At 36.3% G+C, this 13,476-nt stretch overlaps 1 protein-coding gene across 5 annotated transcripts in view; it reads left to right on the top strand.

Annotated features, from left to right (window-relative positions):
* TMEM161B (transmembrane protein 161B) overlaps positions 1–13,476 on the top strand; it is a 69,830-nt gene that overhangs the window by 40,420 nt on the left and 15,934 nt on the right. For all 5 annotated transcript variants that reach the window (XM_015571654.1, XM_006775515.2, XM_015571655.1 and 2 more), the window contains one exon: positions 325–481. In XM_015571654.1, the coding sequence (XP_015427140.1) occupies positions 325–481 (157 nt within the window). The remainder of the gene's footprint in view (positions 1–324; positions 482–13,476) is intronic.

Raw genomic sequence — 13,476 nt, 5'->3', positions numbered from 1 at the left:
ATTTATAACTTCTGTAAAATATAGCTAATCAGCTAAGAAAATACCAACTCATTTTGCAATCATATATTTTTAACAATTTAAATAATTTTTGGTAATCATTTCAGGTTTATTTTAATTATTTCATTTATGTGGTACTAAAATTTAGTTTTGGATACCAACATTCTTGGTCTCTTTCCTGTATTTTTAAATGCTCATATTTGTAATCCTTACATTGCAAAACACCAAATAGATAAAGTCTAGTATGTTTATAGTTAATTATAGATAAACCCTTCTAAGCTGTTTATGAAAGTTTAAGTAAAATTTTTTTTAACCTTTATTTTTCAGCATTGCATTACTTTCCAGAGTATCAGTGGCTGGTGGATTTCACAGTGGCTGCTACAGTTGTGTATCTAGTAACTGAAGTCTACTACACTTTTATGAAGCCCACACAGGAAATGAATATCAGCTTAGTTTGGTGCCTGCTTGTTTTGTCTTTTGCAATGTATCCTTCAAAACATCATTAATATCAACTTATGAATTTGTTTTCCTTTTGTAGCTAACACCATTAGATCTCATCTCTTATTTGAAAAAGAATTTAGATCATTAGAGAAGTTTTCTTTGTTGAAATCCTCTTTATTTAATTGACAAAATTTCAAAGTAGAGGTAAATGTTTAGAAATGAAATTCAAGGAAAGACACCAGTTGCCTGCCTTTCCTTTCCTGAGTCTCATGTCGAGCCACCTTTACCTCTTTTAGGATTTCTTTCATAAGTTTAAATGTTAAGTGATAATGTTAAGTGTTAATTTTAGATATTATTGCACCTTTCTCCTTTTTTTCCTTTCCTTCTGTTTCCAGAAAGTAAACAGACTATTTTTTTGTTTTTTTGTTAAATCAGTAGCCGGTTTTAGTTACACCTATGAAAATATTTATAGCTAAGCATTATATTACCTCCTAGACTGGTTGTCTAAGACTGGTTTCCTTATATGTGTGTTTATGTTTTCGTTTTTATATATTTTGTAATTTTCTGGGAGATTTTCTCTACCTTCCCAGTGCTATAGTTGAGTTTTTAATTTCTGCTGTAATTTTTAATTTTCAAGAGCTTTTTTTTGTTTCTCCTCCTCCCACTTTGTAGAATCCTATTTGTTTTATGATTACATTGTCTTGTGTCTATTTGAGATACTGATGGATTTTGTAAAGATTTTCTTTATGCCAAGTATCTTTTTTCCCTCTAAGTTGTTCTTGTTTGGTTTTGTTGCTGTCTTTCATGTTAAAACAGTGGTTCTCAACCTGTGGGTCGCGACTCCTTTGGGGGTCGAATGACGCTTTCACAGGGGTCGCCTAAGACCATCGGAAAACACACATATAATTACATATTGTTTTTGTGATTAATCACTATGCTTTAATTATGTTCAATTTGTAACAATGAAAATACATCCTGCATATCAGGTATTTACATTATGATTCATAACAGTAGCAAAACTATAGTTAGGAAGTAGCAACAAAAATAATTTTATGGTTGGGGGTCACCACAACATGAGGAACTGTATTAAAGGGTCACGGCATTAGGAAGATCTGGTGACATTTGCCTGTGTAAGTGTGAGGCACTAAAAGACTGAATGGAAGCTCTGAGCACATGTGAAGCAATTTGTTGAATCATCTGGATGGGCCGGAGATCCTCACCAAAGCGTAAATCTCCAGACTTCTTTCAGGCAAGGAATCTTAACTGGTTACATTTTTAAAAGTAACTACTTTTAGTAGCACTTTTTTCCTAATACCACCACCAACACACCCATTCATTCACACTTTTACCCTGATCTGATCACTTCCTCATCCTTTCTGGGAGTTCTGCAGTAAAATCAGATTGCATCTTGGCTTTCTGATTAAGCTTCCTCATTCTGTCTCATCATTTACCACTTACCTGCCAGCTTTCTAGATTCCAAAATTTTACTGCTTTTTTTTGTTCATTCACTGTATTGATGTCTTTAAAAACAGAAACATTCTTTTACCATCACTTTGGTGTGGATTGGGGAGAGGACAAAAGTAAGCAGATGTGATTAGTCTGCTATTTTTATCCATAGCTGTATATTGTCTCTTTGGTAAGATTCTGTGTTTTCTGGGGGCAGGGGGTTTGGGTTTTTTTTATAAACTCGTTAGTCAGATGTTTAATTTCTTTGAATGATTCTTTAATTTTCTTATCTCCCCTTTTATTTTATATTTTTTGTTTTTCTCTTAATTTTCTCTTTTAATCCTGTTGAAATTTTTGTGTCAACTCTTTAAATTATTGGGATTTTTTCTTTGAATGTTCCATTTCCATAGCATTCATGTGTCATCGATGTGTAATATCTTTTTACTTCTAAGGATATTAATATATTTTACATTTTAATTTGAGCCTTGCATTGTTTGTTTTTAGTCCCCCTCTCTCTTTGTTTTAATCACATTTATGTTAAAGACTAGAGGCCTGGTGCATGAAAATCATGCATGGGTTGGGGGGTTGGGGGGCGTTGAGCTCAGTCTGCACCCTCTTGCAATCCGGGACCCCTCCGAGGATATCTAAACTGGCAATCAGACATCCCTCTCGCAATCTGGGACTGCTAGCTCCTAACCGCTTGCCTGCCTGCCTGCCTCATCACCCCTAACCACTCGCCTGCCTGCCTGATATTCCCTAACCATTCTGCCTGATTGCTCCTAACTGTTCCCCTGCCTGCCTGATGGCCCCTAACCACCTCTGCCTGCTTGCCCCTAATCACTCGCCTGTCTGCCTGATCGCCCCTACCCCCCTCTGCCTGCCTGCCTGATCACTCCTAACCACTCTGCCCACCTGCCTGATCGCCTCTAACCGCCTCTGCCTTGGCCCCCATCGCTGCAGCTTCATCTGGAAATCGTTTGGCTGTCCGGTCTAATTAGCATATTACACTTTTATCATTATAGGTTGTTCTCAAATGGCTCATGATCTTTGAGTATCTGTTTATATCCAAGAGGGTAGTATGAAAATATTGGAAGTTTTTTGTAAGTTGCGGGAGCTTATTGATTGGTGGGACTTTTATTGGATCAGTTGGAGACCTGGTAGCACTCTTTTTTCTTAACAATTTTTTTTCTTTATTGGTTTGAGAGAAGGGGCGAGGGGGAGAGAGAGATTGATTTGTTTTTCACTTAGTTATGCATTCATCAGTTGACTCTTGTATGTGCCCTGACCAGGGATCGAACCAGCAACCTTGGCTCTAACCAGCTGAGCTACCCAGCCGGGGCCTGGCAGCATTCTTGGGAGGAACTGCTAAATATCAGTGTCTGCAGGTTGTTGCGCATATCATTTTCTCCAGAAAAGATTTGTGCATTTTCTCATCTTTGGGGGAATGTCTGACAGCCAGTGTTGTAGGAGCTGATTGGGGAAGAAGACTTAGAGACTCAGTATTCAGTGTGCAGGTAGTAATCTAAATGTGAGTCTGTGTACTACCCTCCCTTGTTTTCAGCTCTTCATTGTAACCCTAAGTTCTGTCTAGTACTCCCAAGCCCAATCTTTTCTGGTTTAACATTAGTTATTCTGGATTGTGCCAGAGTTGGGGAAGGGCCATCATCTAAACCAGTGGTCGGCAAACTCATTAGTCAACAGAGCCAAATATCAACACTACTACTTCAAAATAGACTCGCCCAGGCCGAAAACTGACTTCTGTGCAAGGGCCACGAAGTTTCAATCGCACTGTACATGCGTCCGCACGTGGTATTTTGTGGAAGAGCCACACTCAAGGGGCCAAAGAGCCGCATGTGGCTTGTGGGCCGCAGTTTGCCAACCATGGATCTAAACTATATGACTAGGCAAGAGAAAAGATCTGGGAAGTCCAATTCAGCCAATCATTCTGTTTTCATCCATTCTGCTACCCTGCCTTCAGAGGTACCTGCTGTCTCCAATTCCTGATTTCCCAGATATATAATTGAATGAATTGTCTTTTTACTAGGTTCCTCCTTATTGTAGATCCAGCATAGCAAAGAAAGCTGAAACCTAAAAAAGTTATTGTTTGTATACTTAGTGTCTTCCAAATTTTGTTGAAATCTCTTTTCTCTTGTCACCTTTTTTCCAATTCTTTGCTTTTGGGGATTTTTACTCTCCTTCCTATGTGGTTCATTTAGTTAGAATTTGGGAATAAGCAGTGTAAATGAATGTCTTACATCTTTTATATTCAACCAGAGACTGCTAACCTGATTTTAAAGCTGTAAGTGGATTTATTTAAAGTATATGATATGATTTGACATTCAACACCACTGTGCTATTTCTCTCTTGACTTTTTTGGATTGATTTAGGTATAATTTAGAACAAAAGAGCCAGAGCAAAGCCTTAAGAGTCAGCATCTTCATAAGTATATATTGTTTTGGGTAGAAATACTGATTAAGTTGTTGTCAGTTGTGCTAATTTCAAGAGCAAGTTAAAAGTGGAGCATTTAAAATATTACTATTTAATTCTGTAGTATTATATATGTGAAAATACCATTTAGTGAGATGATGTTTACATAGAAATGCATATTCTTGATACTTCGTTTTATTTAATGTATATACATCCCTTAATACCTACTTACCAAGAAATTAGAAAAATATACTTAATTGGTTACTCCAATTATTGTTTATGGGAATAAATTTCATCTTTCATTTCACTCAGTAATGCCTAATGTGAGAGTAAAGGTCCCACACAATCTTTTTTTTTCTTTTTTTTTCTTGCTTAAAGTATTACAAAGGGTATTACATATGCCACACAATCTTTAGTACTGAACTGGCTCTGCTTAGTTTTAAGTAGTGCACTTGTGAAAGCCACCAAACAATAGCCTCCCTGCCAGAGTCTAGTAGCTGCCTGTCTCTCCATCCCAGAGAAGACAGAAAAGGCTGAAGGGCTTTAGACTCCAGGCTATTTTCTGCTAACTTTGACCCTACACAAAGGGGATAGGGAAGTGGGAAAGTAGAATCATATCTATGCTTGGGTATTTAATTTTCTTCGAACTTGTACCATGTGAGAGAATGACCTATGTCTTCCATGGCCTGCAGGAAATCAGAATCAAATGCCAGATATCCAGATTAACACCGAAGAGGAGTCTGTTTATAGCCTATCTTTCATCTTAGTTATACCGTATCTGGTAAGCCTTTCATAGCCCATGAACATAGTCTAGCTGCAGTGACCCCGGTCTAGCTCCTCTTTACTTTCTTGTAGTATGTGCCTACTTATTAGTCAAACACATGTCTCCATTGATTACATAGGACAATAGCTCCACTTAATTGCAGAGTTACAGATACATCAGTTGATTCAGAAATTCTCTACACAATGTCCTTTGTTAAATTAGTCCCCAAATTAGACATATATAACTTAAATAATTGACTCAATTAAAAGTGATGGAGGAAATATTTTTATTTCCATGGTTATCCAGTCGTCCGTGCCCCCCCCCCCATTTGTTGTATTTGACATACTTATATATGACAACAATTACAATTTTTACAAAACCTTGAAATCTCTAAAATCATGAGATGACTTTTTTAAAGGTATAACCCTAAAATCTTGAACCTTGGAACATAAAACAGAGCACCTCTTGTTATCAGCTCTGCTTTTTGCTTCAACTGAGTTGTACATGCATCTTAGCTGTCACACTGCTTCCAATCTTCTAAATCCAAACAAATACTCTCCTACCTATTTGACCAAGTCTTTGTGTTCCAATTCCATTTATGCCAAGTTACATGGTGTGGGAAGGTAAAGAAAGCCTTACAGTGAGGATGGAGCATTGTAATAATTATCTTTTTAGGAAGATGGCCCATGAAGTCTTAGACATTGGAGGAATGCAGCTGATATTATAATGTGAAGCATACTTTTTATTTATGAATAAAGGAAAAATAAAAAGGTTAAAGTGGTTTTTGAAGAAAACAGATTTTGTTGTGGAAGTAAAACTAAAAATTAAAATACTCTACCATCAGTTTTTTAAAAGAACTTTCTCTTATGAATAAGCTGTATCACAGAGTAATATTGAATCAATTACGTGAATTTGAGTGAGAAGAAAGCTATTCTACAAAGTGATAAAGCTTCTCAGTAGTCCTATTATATTTGGTTAAAGGACTGGATCATTAGTCACATTTCCACAGGGCTAGTATTTTACAAAGTGGATGGTTTAAGGTACAAAGCCCTATTATATATATTTTTAAGGGTGTGTTTTAAAATTTTAATTTCTCTTGGTTTGCAGACATTTATACAAAGCAAAAAGTTGTGAATGATTTAAAATGAAATAAATTCTAAGGTTATCTGTGTTAAATATGCAATTTTGTATGTAGATTTGTAAACTAAAGGTCTGTAATTTAAATGTTCTATTTGTTTGCTGTAGGAAATAGATGACAGCAAACTTAAGTCACTTTTTCTAAATTCCTTAAAATATTCTAAATTACTGTATTCTTACTTTACAAAAATAGTCTGTCTTAGATTAAAAAGAAAAACATACTAAACCCTGAAGTGAACTGCATAAGATATCAAGGTCTCTAGTGAGAAAGAATCAGAGTCAAAACTATTGAATCTGAGCCAAGGTTCTTGTCTTGAAAATTTGTATATAGCATGTTGTGTCAAAGCTTTGTTTCTTTTATAAACTTTTAGAGATCTGTGACATTAATGCTGCCAAATTAATTCACCTTCCAGATCAGAAACCTAGCATTATATAGGGAACTTACTTGGGAGATAGGGCTATATTTCTGTTTATTAGTTTATAATTGAGTATGACTTTATTTCAGCTTGTAAATTATCATTTTCCTTCAGAATCTGAAAGTTGAAGAATAACTTTTGTTGTTGTGCTTTATTTTAATCCAGGAGTTTAGATAATAGGTTTTTTGTTTGCTTGCTTGTTTGCTTCCTTGCTTCCTTTTATTTTTAAAGAAAGCCTGTGTATTGCCCTTTTTAAAACCCTTAGCTATTATTTCCTTCCTTAGTTGGGCTATGTTGAGGCTGGCTGGCTATAAGCTTCTTGAGGGATGATTTTACATATGCATAGGACTTTTTAGTTTATCTATGAGAGAATTTTAGGTTTCTTTTCTTTTTAACTAAAATATACTAATTAAACCTTTACCTCAAAATATGAAAAAATATTTCAGTTAAAAATTATCCAAGTTGGTTGTTTGTTTCATTTTTTAACATTGGAAGACAGTTTAAAGGATTTTACTTGCCAGGTCATAGGATCAATGTACTTATTGTTAGTTTTCAGTGTATACACTATAGCAGATTCTTGGTATAGTTTCTAGGTTTCTTTGCAGTGAGAATGCATAGTATGTTTTTTGGGGTATTTTAGTTGCCTTTTCTTATGGAAAAATAGATGTGGGAGGTTTAACCATTTGAATGGGAAAACAGTGTTTTTTTGTTAGGTAGCAAAAACAAGATTTTTTTTTTAACAGTGCAGAAAACTTTTAATTTACATGGAAGTTTACATGAAAGTTTAGTTACATAACTTAGTTGAATTGAAACAATAAGATAGTATAAATTTTGAGAAACTTCTGTAAATTTCTGTGTTTATTCCTTAGACTATCTATTTGATTTGTCTATTGGCAACAAAATATTTTTTAGAATATGATCTTACTTGATCCTTTTCATTCTCAAAAAAGCATTGATAAATATCTTGAATAATTTCAAAATATTAAGGTACAAAAGGCTTTTTTTTTAATCCTCGAGGATATTTTTCCATTGATTTTTTAGAGAGGGGAAGACAGGGAAAAACTGAAATATTGATGTGAGAGAAACACATCGATTGGTTGCCTCCTACATGTGCCCCTACCAGGGCCTGGGCCTGGGAGGAGCCTGCAACCAAGATACGTGCCTATGACCGGAATCGAAGCCAGGGACCTTTGTTTTGCAGGCCGAAGCTCTATCCACTGAGCCAAACCAGTAGGGCAGAAGACATTTTCTTAATACAAGAATTGTGTCTTAACAGCAATGTGAACACAAATTAAGTTAAAACATATTAGTAGCTTTGTAAGTATATTTTATTTGTTATCCTAGATTTGAAAGAAATTTGCCATTTTAGAACTAAAATTAAGCCTTTTGATTATTTGAAAGCTCTTATTTCCACCTTGAAGATAAATATATTTAAAATACTTCCTACTGAGTAATCTTTTTAACTATCCATGGTTTCTTTTCCATTGTAGTTTTTGTATTTGCATGTAGAAATTATGACCAAATTCCAATTGCAAAAAAAGTTATTAAATTAGAACTTTAAAAATATCATACATATAGCAGAAAAAATTTATCTTACCCCTAACATTCTATTTACTTTAAGGATTGAGATTTTATAATATAAAGCAAAGTAAGTTAGTACTTAAGTAGGCAGTACATTCAACTAGGGCTGAAGGGTTATTAATAAGGGGGTAAATTATTAAATAAAAAGAAAATATTTGTATATGTAATTTTGAATGTCTATAATAATAAAAGCATAATATGCTAATTAGACCATACAGCCGAATGACGTTCCAGATAAAGCCGGGGCTGCTAGGGCTGAGGCAAGCCACCACAGCTACGAGGGCCGAGGTAAGCCACTGCATCTGTGAGGACTGAGCCCCTTGCATGAATTTTGTGTATCGGGCCTCTAGTTTATTAATACAATATTCTTTATGAAAGTCTATAGAATGATCTATGAAAATAATAATAGAGGGATAAAGATGGGGGTAGGTTACTCATAGTGAAGGTGCTTGCCCATTATTCCCACTAAGACAAAAATAGATAAATGCCATGATTTTACCTAGTAAATGTTTTTTATTATACATTATCTGTAAATATAGAAGGCTTATTTTGGTATATTATCCAATATTATTTACATGATCAGCTTGTATTTATGTATAAAATGGAAAAATAAGTCTAATTTACTTGGCAATTGTGGACAATTTATGAAAAAACATTCAAAGGAAATAAGTTAGAGAAATTTTATTTTGAAATCCATTTCTATAGTATTTCAGTTTAGTTTATTTTTCTGTGTGAATAACTTACTGCTAATAAGCATATTTATAGTATTAGAGCAGAACAAGGTTTTGTTTTCTTATTTCAGAACAATTTGTTATAATTAGAAAAATTTGATAGGTAAATAGCTCAACAAGAAACTTCACTACTATCTTAGCTATTACAGGATGTCTTTACAAGTGATCTCAAAGTAAAGTTAACCACAGTTGTCTGTGAGTAACTCCAGACATGATACCACAGTAGTTATTTCTCCGATCTCTTAAATTGAAAGGCAGATTATATATATATAAAAGCCAAAGCAACTGAACGACCAAATGACCGTTTGACTGATCGCTAAGACGTGCACTGACCACCAGGGGCCGATGCTCAATGCAGGAGCTGCCCCCTGGTGTCAGTGCACTCCCACAGTGGGAGCACCGCTCAACCAGCTTACCAAGCAGCGGAGGCGGCAGGCAGCGCGGGGCTGGAATGAGCTGAGTGGCACGGGCTCCTCTCTGGCTGCCTGCTGCTTTGTGCACTACTACATCCCCTGAGGGGTCCCAGATTGTGAGAGGGCACAGGCCAGGCTGAGGGACCCCAGCAGTGCACAAATCCGTGCACCAGTCCCCTAGTATTCTAATATATGTAATGCTAACAAAAGTATTTTTTTCTTTTCAGGAGGTTTTTGTTTATTCTACTACCATGTACTACTTTTTGGGCTTACATATAAATGGAGTAAAATACATGTTGCTCTAAAAGTTTGGTGGAACAAGCAGTTGAGTTTTGAGTTGAAACATGATGACGATTCTATAAAATAGAATCCCAAAATGTACTTCAATTGGTTTAACAAATCTTTGCTTAACTTCTCAGCTAGGAATGAGCTGTTACACATTAGAGTTGTTGCTGGAAAATACTCAAGAATTTTTCTTTTGGAGGGAGATTATAACTCTCAGAAAGGCTGCCTGTTTACTTCTCTATAAATTAGGTTAAATATTTGTTCTGTTCTGGGTATTCTATTCTGTCAGGTTTTTCCCAATGAAGGATTAGATTGTGTTGAAATCTTAAGTTTTTTATGATAGTGTTTCACAAGCATAACAGTTCTAACAAGTGGTTAATATTAATCATCATTAACATTTCACTATATTTTAATTCATAGGATGTGGGAATAATCTCAGTGTATGAGATTAAAAAGATTAGTAAGAACATACAAATATACTTTATACATTGTGAAGTTGTGTGAACTTCAGGTTCTGTTAAACTCCGGGATATAATGTACTTTTTTCCAAAGTGAGGGTAGGGTTACACTGTAGATCAAACTTTATTAAAATATAGATTGGATTTTCTAAAATGTTAACTTTTATCAAATAACATGTATCTATGGTTCATACAGACAAAAAGTACTAAAAGTATTGTATTAAAAACCAAGAGTCCCCCTCCCTACTCCTACTCTGGAAAAAAGGGCCAGGAGCAAGCCTGAGGATCCTTCAGTCTGAGGTACATGCCCTCGAGGGGAATTGAACCCAGGACCCTTTAGTCTGGGGGCTGACGCTCTATCCACTGATCCAAACTGGCTAGGGCATACTTTGCAATTTTTGCTGAAATCAGTATTCAGTGATTATTATACCTATGTAAATATATGTGTGAGCATTATATTTTACACAGAGTCACTTATAATTTCTATTAGTTTCATTTTTTTAACCCAAATGGAGATACTCTTCTTAGAGACCTCAGTTCTCTGACTTGTAGCTGGGCTGCTTGCTCTTCAGGCCTACTGTACAACTGTCATCCTGGGACTTTTTTTTGTCATTGTAGGAATTTCCTTTACCTTTCTCCCAAGTTCAGTCTTCAGTATCCAGGATTCAGTGTTTTTCTCTATCCTGGTTTGTTCAAATGTTTTGGTGGCGCTTTCTGTCAAAGTGAGCATGTGAGGTAACTAACTAGTTTTAGACTTCTCAGTTTTGAAAGTGCCTAAATACTAACTCTCATTTATTCATTGGTAAGTCTAAGTTGTCAATATTTTTCTTCATAATTTTGAAGATATTGTTCCATTGCCCTCTACCTCAAAAGTGGCTCTTAAAAAATATGTCATGATATTTAATCTTTTGTGTATGCCTTGTTTTTTATTGTTTTGGTAGGCTCTTTTAATTTGGAAATTTTGAGTTTGGAAATTATTTTTTATTATATCTGATAATTTCTTTCCTTCTATAATCTCCCCTACCCATTTCTCTTTCTCTCTCTTTTGTTAGACAGTTTACCTCCTGGACTGATCTCAATTAGAACCCTTTCTGCTTGATGGAACTTTTCCTCAACTTTATCTTTCAAATCTAGTTTTAAAAATTTTGCCTGCCCCATTTATAATTTTTCTGAGGTTTTTAAAAAATATCTAACCATTCTTTTTCCATAGCGTCTTGCTCATATTTCAAAGATGAATTTATCTTTGCTTAGCTTTATGAAACATAGATGTAGCTCATATAGATAATATATATATAAATTGTATGTTATATCCATATATGACATACATTCTGCTGCCTTTATCATCTCTCTTGTCTCCTAAGTTATTTTCCCCCTGGACTTTTCTCTTTGTTGTTTTATATAAAATGCTATGCTGTGATACAGGGGTTGGTACACTATGGCTTGCTGTATGTGAGCTGCATCCTGTTTTTTTATAGCTCTGGAGCTGAGAATGGATTTAAAATTTTAAAGGGTTGTTTTGAAAAATTAAAAACAGAAGACTATGCTACATACAGAGACTGTATGTGGCCCACAAAGCCTAAAATATTGACTATATCGTCCTTTACAGAAAAAGCTTCTAACCCCTGCTCTAATGTCTGGGGATTCTTGGCTTTCCTTTCATATTTAAGCAGTTTAGAAACTCTGTGCAAATAGGGTTTGGTTAGCTTCACTGAAGAATGACTTGGTGATGCTGAAGCTAATGTCTGTAGAGGAGAGTAATCTGCCTGGAGTGTACAAGCCTGTGTGCATGTTTCAAAGGTGAATGTGCCTTTGAGTGTGTTGACTTTTACTTAATTTTTCTGTTTTGAGTACAGTTGCCGCAATCTAAACTCTGCTGTACCTCGGATTCAGTTTCTTCAGGGGCTAATCTTAGACTTCTGCTGGAGCCAGAGTGGAGTTTGTTACCTGGCTGCACAGGAAAGTAATGGAAAGTTGGGAGTCCAATTTCCACTTATGTAGAGGTCAACTCCTACATGTGTTTTCATTTTGTACCCACACTGCTCAGTTTTGTAGAATCTTGTACCTCATAGATAACATTTTCAAAAGATTTAAACACAGTTAAGAATTGTATCCATAGTAAAAATTAATTTAGCTTCTTTGTCCTTGTGTACATTCCCATATTTTTGATATTTGAAGTTTGGTGTTTTATTCAGTTATAACAAAAACAAGTTATTACTGAAAACTAGAAAGGCATCTTTAATTTTCAGAATAGCCCCCTGAGGTGGTGGATATATTAGTTTATTTTACAAATGAAGAAACTGAAAACAAAGAAAGGTAAATTAACTTCACTCAGAGGATCACATAGTAAGAGTAGAACCAAGATTCAGCCAGGCAGTCTAGATCTAGAGAATGCTTTCTTTCTTTCTTTTAAATACACTTTTAGTATTGATTTCAGAGAGGAAGGGAGAGCGGAAATAGAAGGGAAACATTGATGTGAGAGCACAACAGCGTTCCACTGCCTCCTGCACTGCTCTGACTGGGAATCGAACAGCAACCATTTGGTGCACAGGACAATGCCCCTACCAACTGAGCCATACCTGCCAGGGCAGGACAACTTCCTTTTAAGTTGTAAGGACGAAAGTCCTTATCTTTGCCCAACCATTCCTAAATAAGGATTCTTCAATCTGTTTGAGCTGTTTACTTCTGTCATGGCAGCTCTCTATAAAAGATTGCCTGTGACTGCTAAATTATCACATTACTTGCATGTTGCATACACTCTCGTAGAGGCAGTATAATAAACTAGAGGTCCAATGTACGAAATTGTGTACATAGGGTCCCTAGGCCTAGCCTGTGATCAGGGCCATCTACTGCCCACTCGCCAGTCCCCATTCCCGCACCGCTGCCACCCCGGTTCGCTGTGGTTCAATCGTAGCATGGCTCCAGTTTCTCGGAGCCTGGGGGCCAGGGGGAGGGACCAAGAGGTCGGCAGTCCCACCTGCTCGCCAGTCCCACCCCGCCCCACTGCCACTCACCTCGGTTCGCCATTCACCATGCTTCGATCAGAGCCTGTGGGGGGGAGGGGCGGGGGCAAGAGGTGGTTAGTGCACCTCATGTCGACTGGTCGAGTGGTCCTTTCGGTCATTATGCTTATGGTCACTGACCTTTTATTATATAGGATTGATAAGTGAATAGACTGCATCCAGATGGCCTAGAAATCCCAACCACCTCTAAACTAGCTGTGTGTTCAAGGGCCAGTTACTTAATGTGTTTGTGACAGGTTGTTGTTTTTTAAATATTGTTCAGATTATTACAGTTGTTCCTCTTTTTCCCCCCATAGCTCCCCTCCACCCGGTTCCAACTCCACCCCCTGCCCTTACCCCCCCACACACACTGTCCTCATAT

This window comes from Myotis davidii, unplaced genomic scaffold (assembly GCF_000327345.1).
Source record: "Myotis davidii unplaced genomic scaffold, ASM32734v1 scaffold44, whole genome shotgun sequence".
NCBI classification, from domain to species: domain Eukaryota; kingdom Metazoa; phylum Chordata; class Mammalia; order Chiroptera; family Vespertilionidae; genus Myotis; species Myotis davidii.
This window is presented reverse-complemented; position numbering and strand designations above follow the sequence as displayed.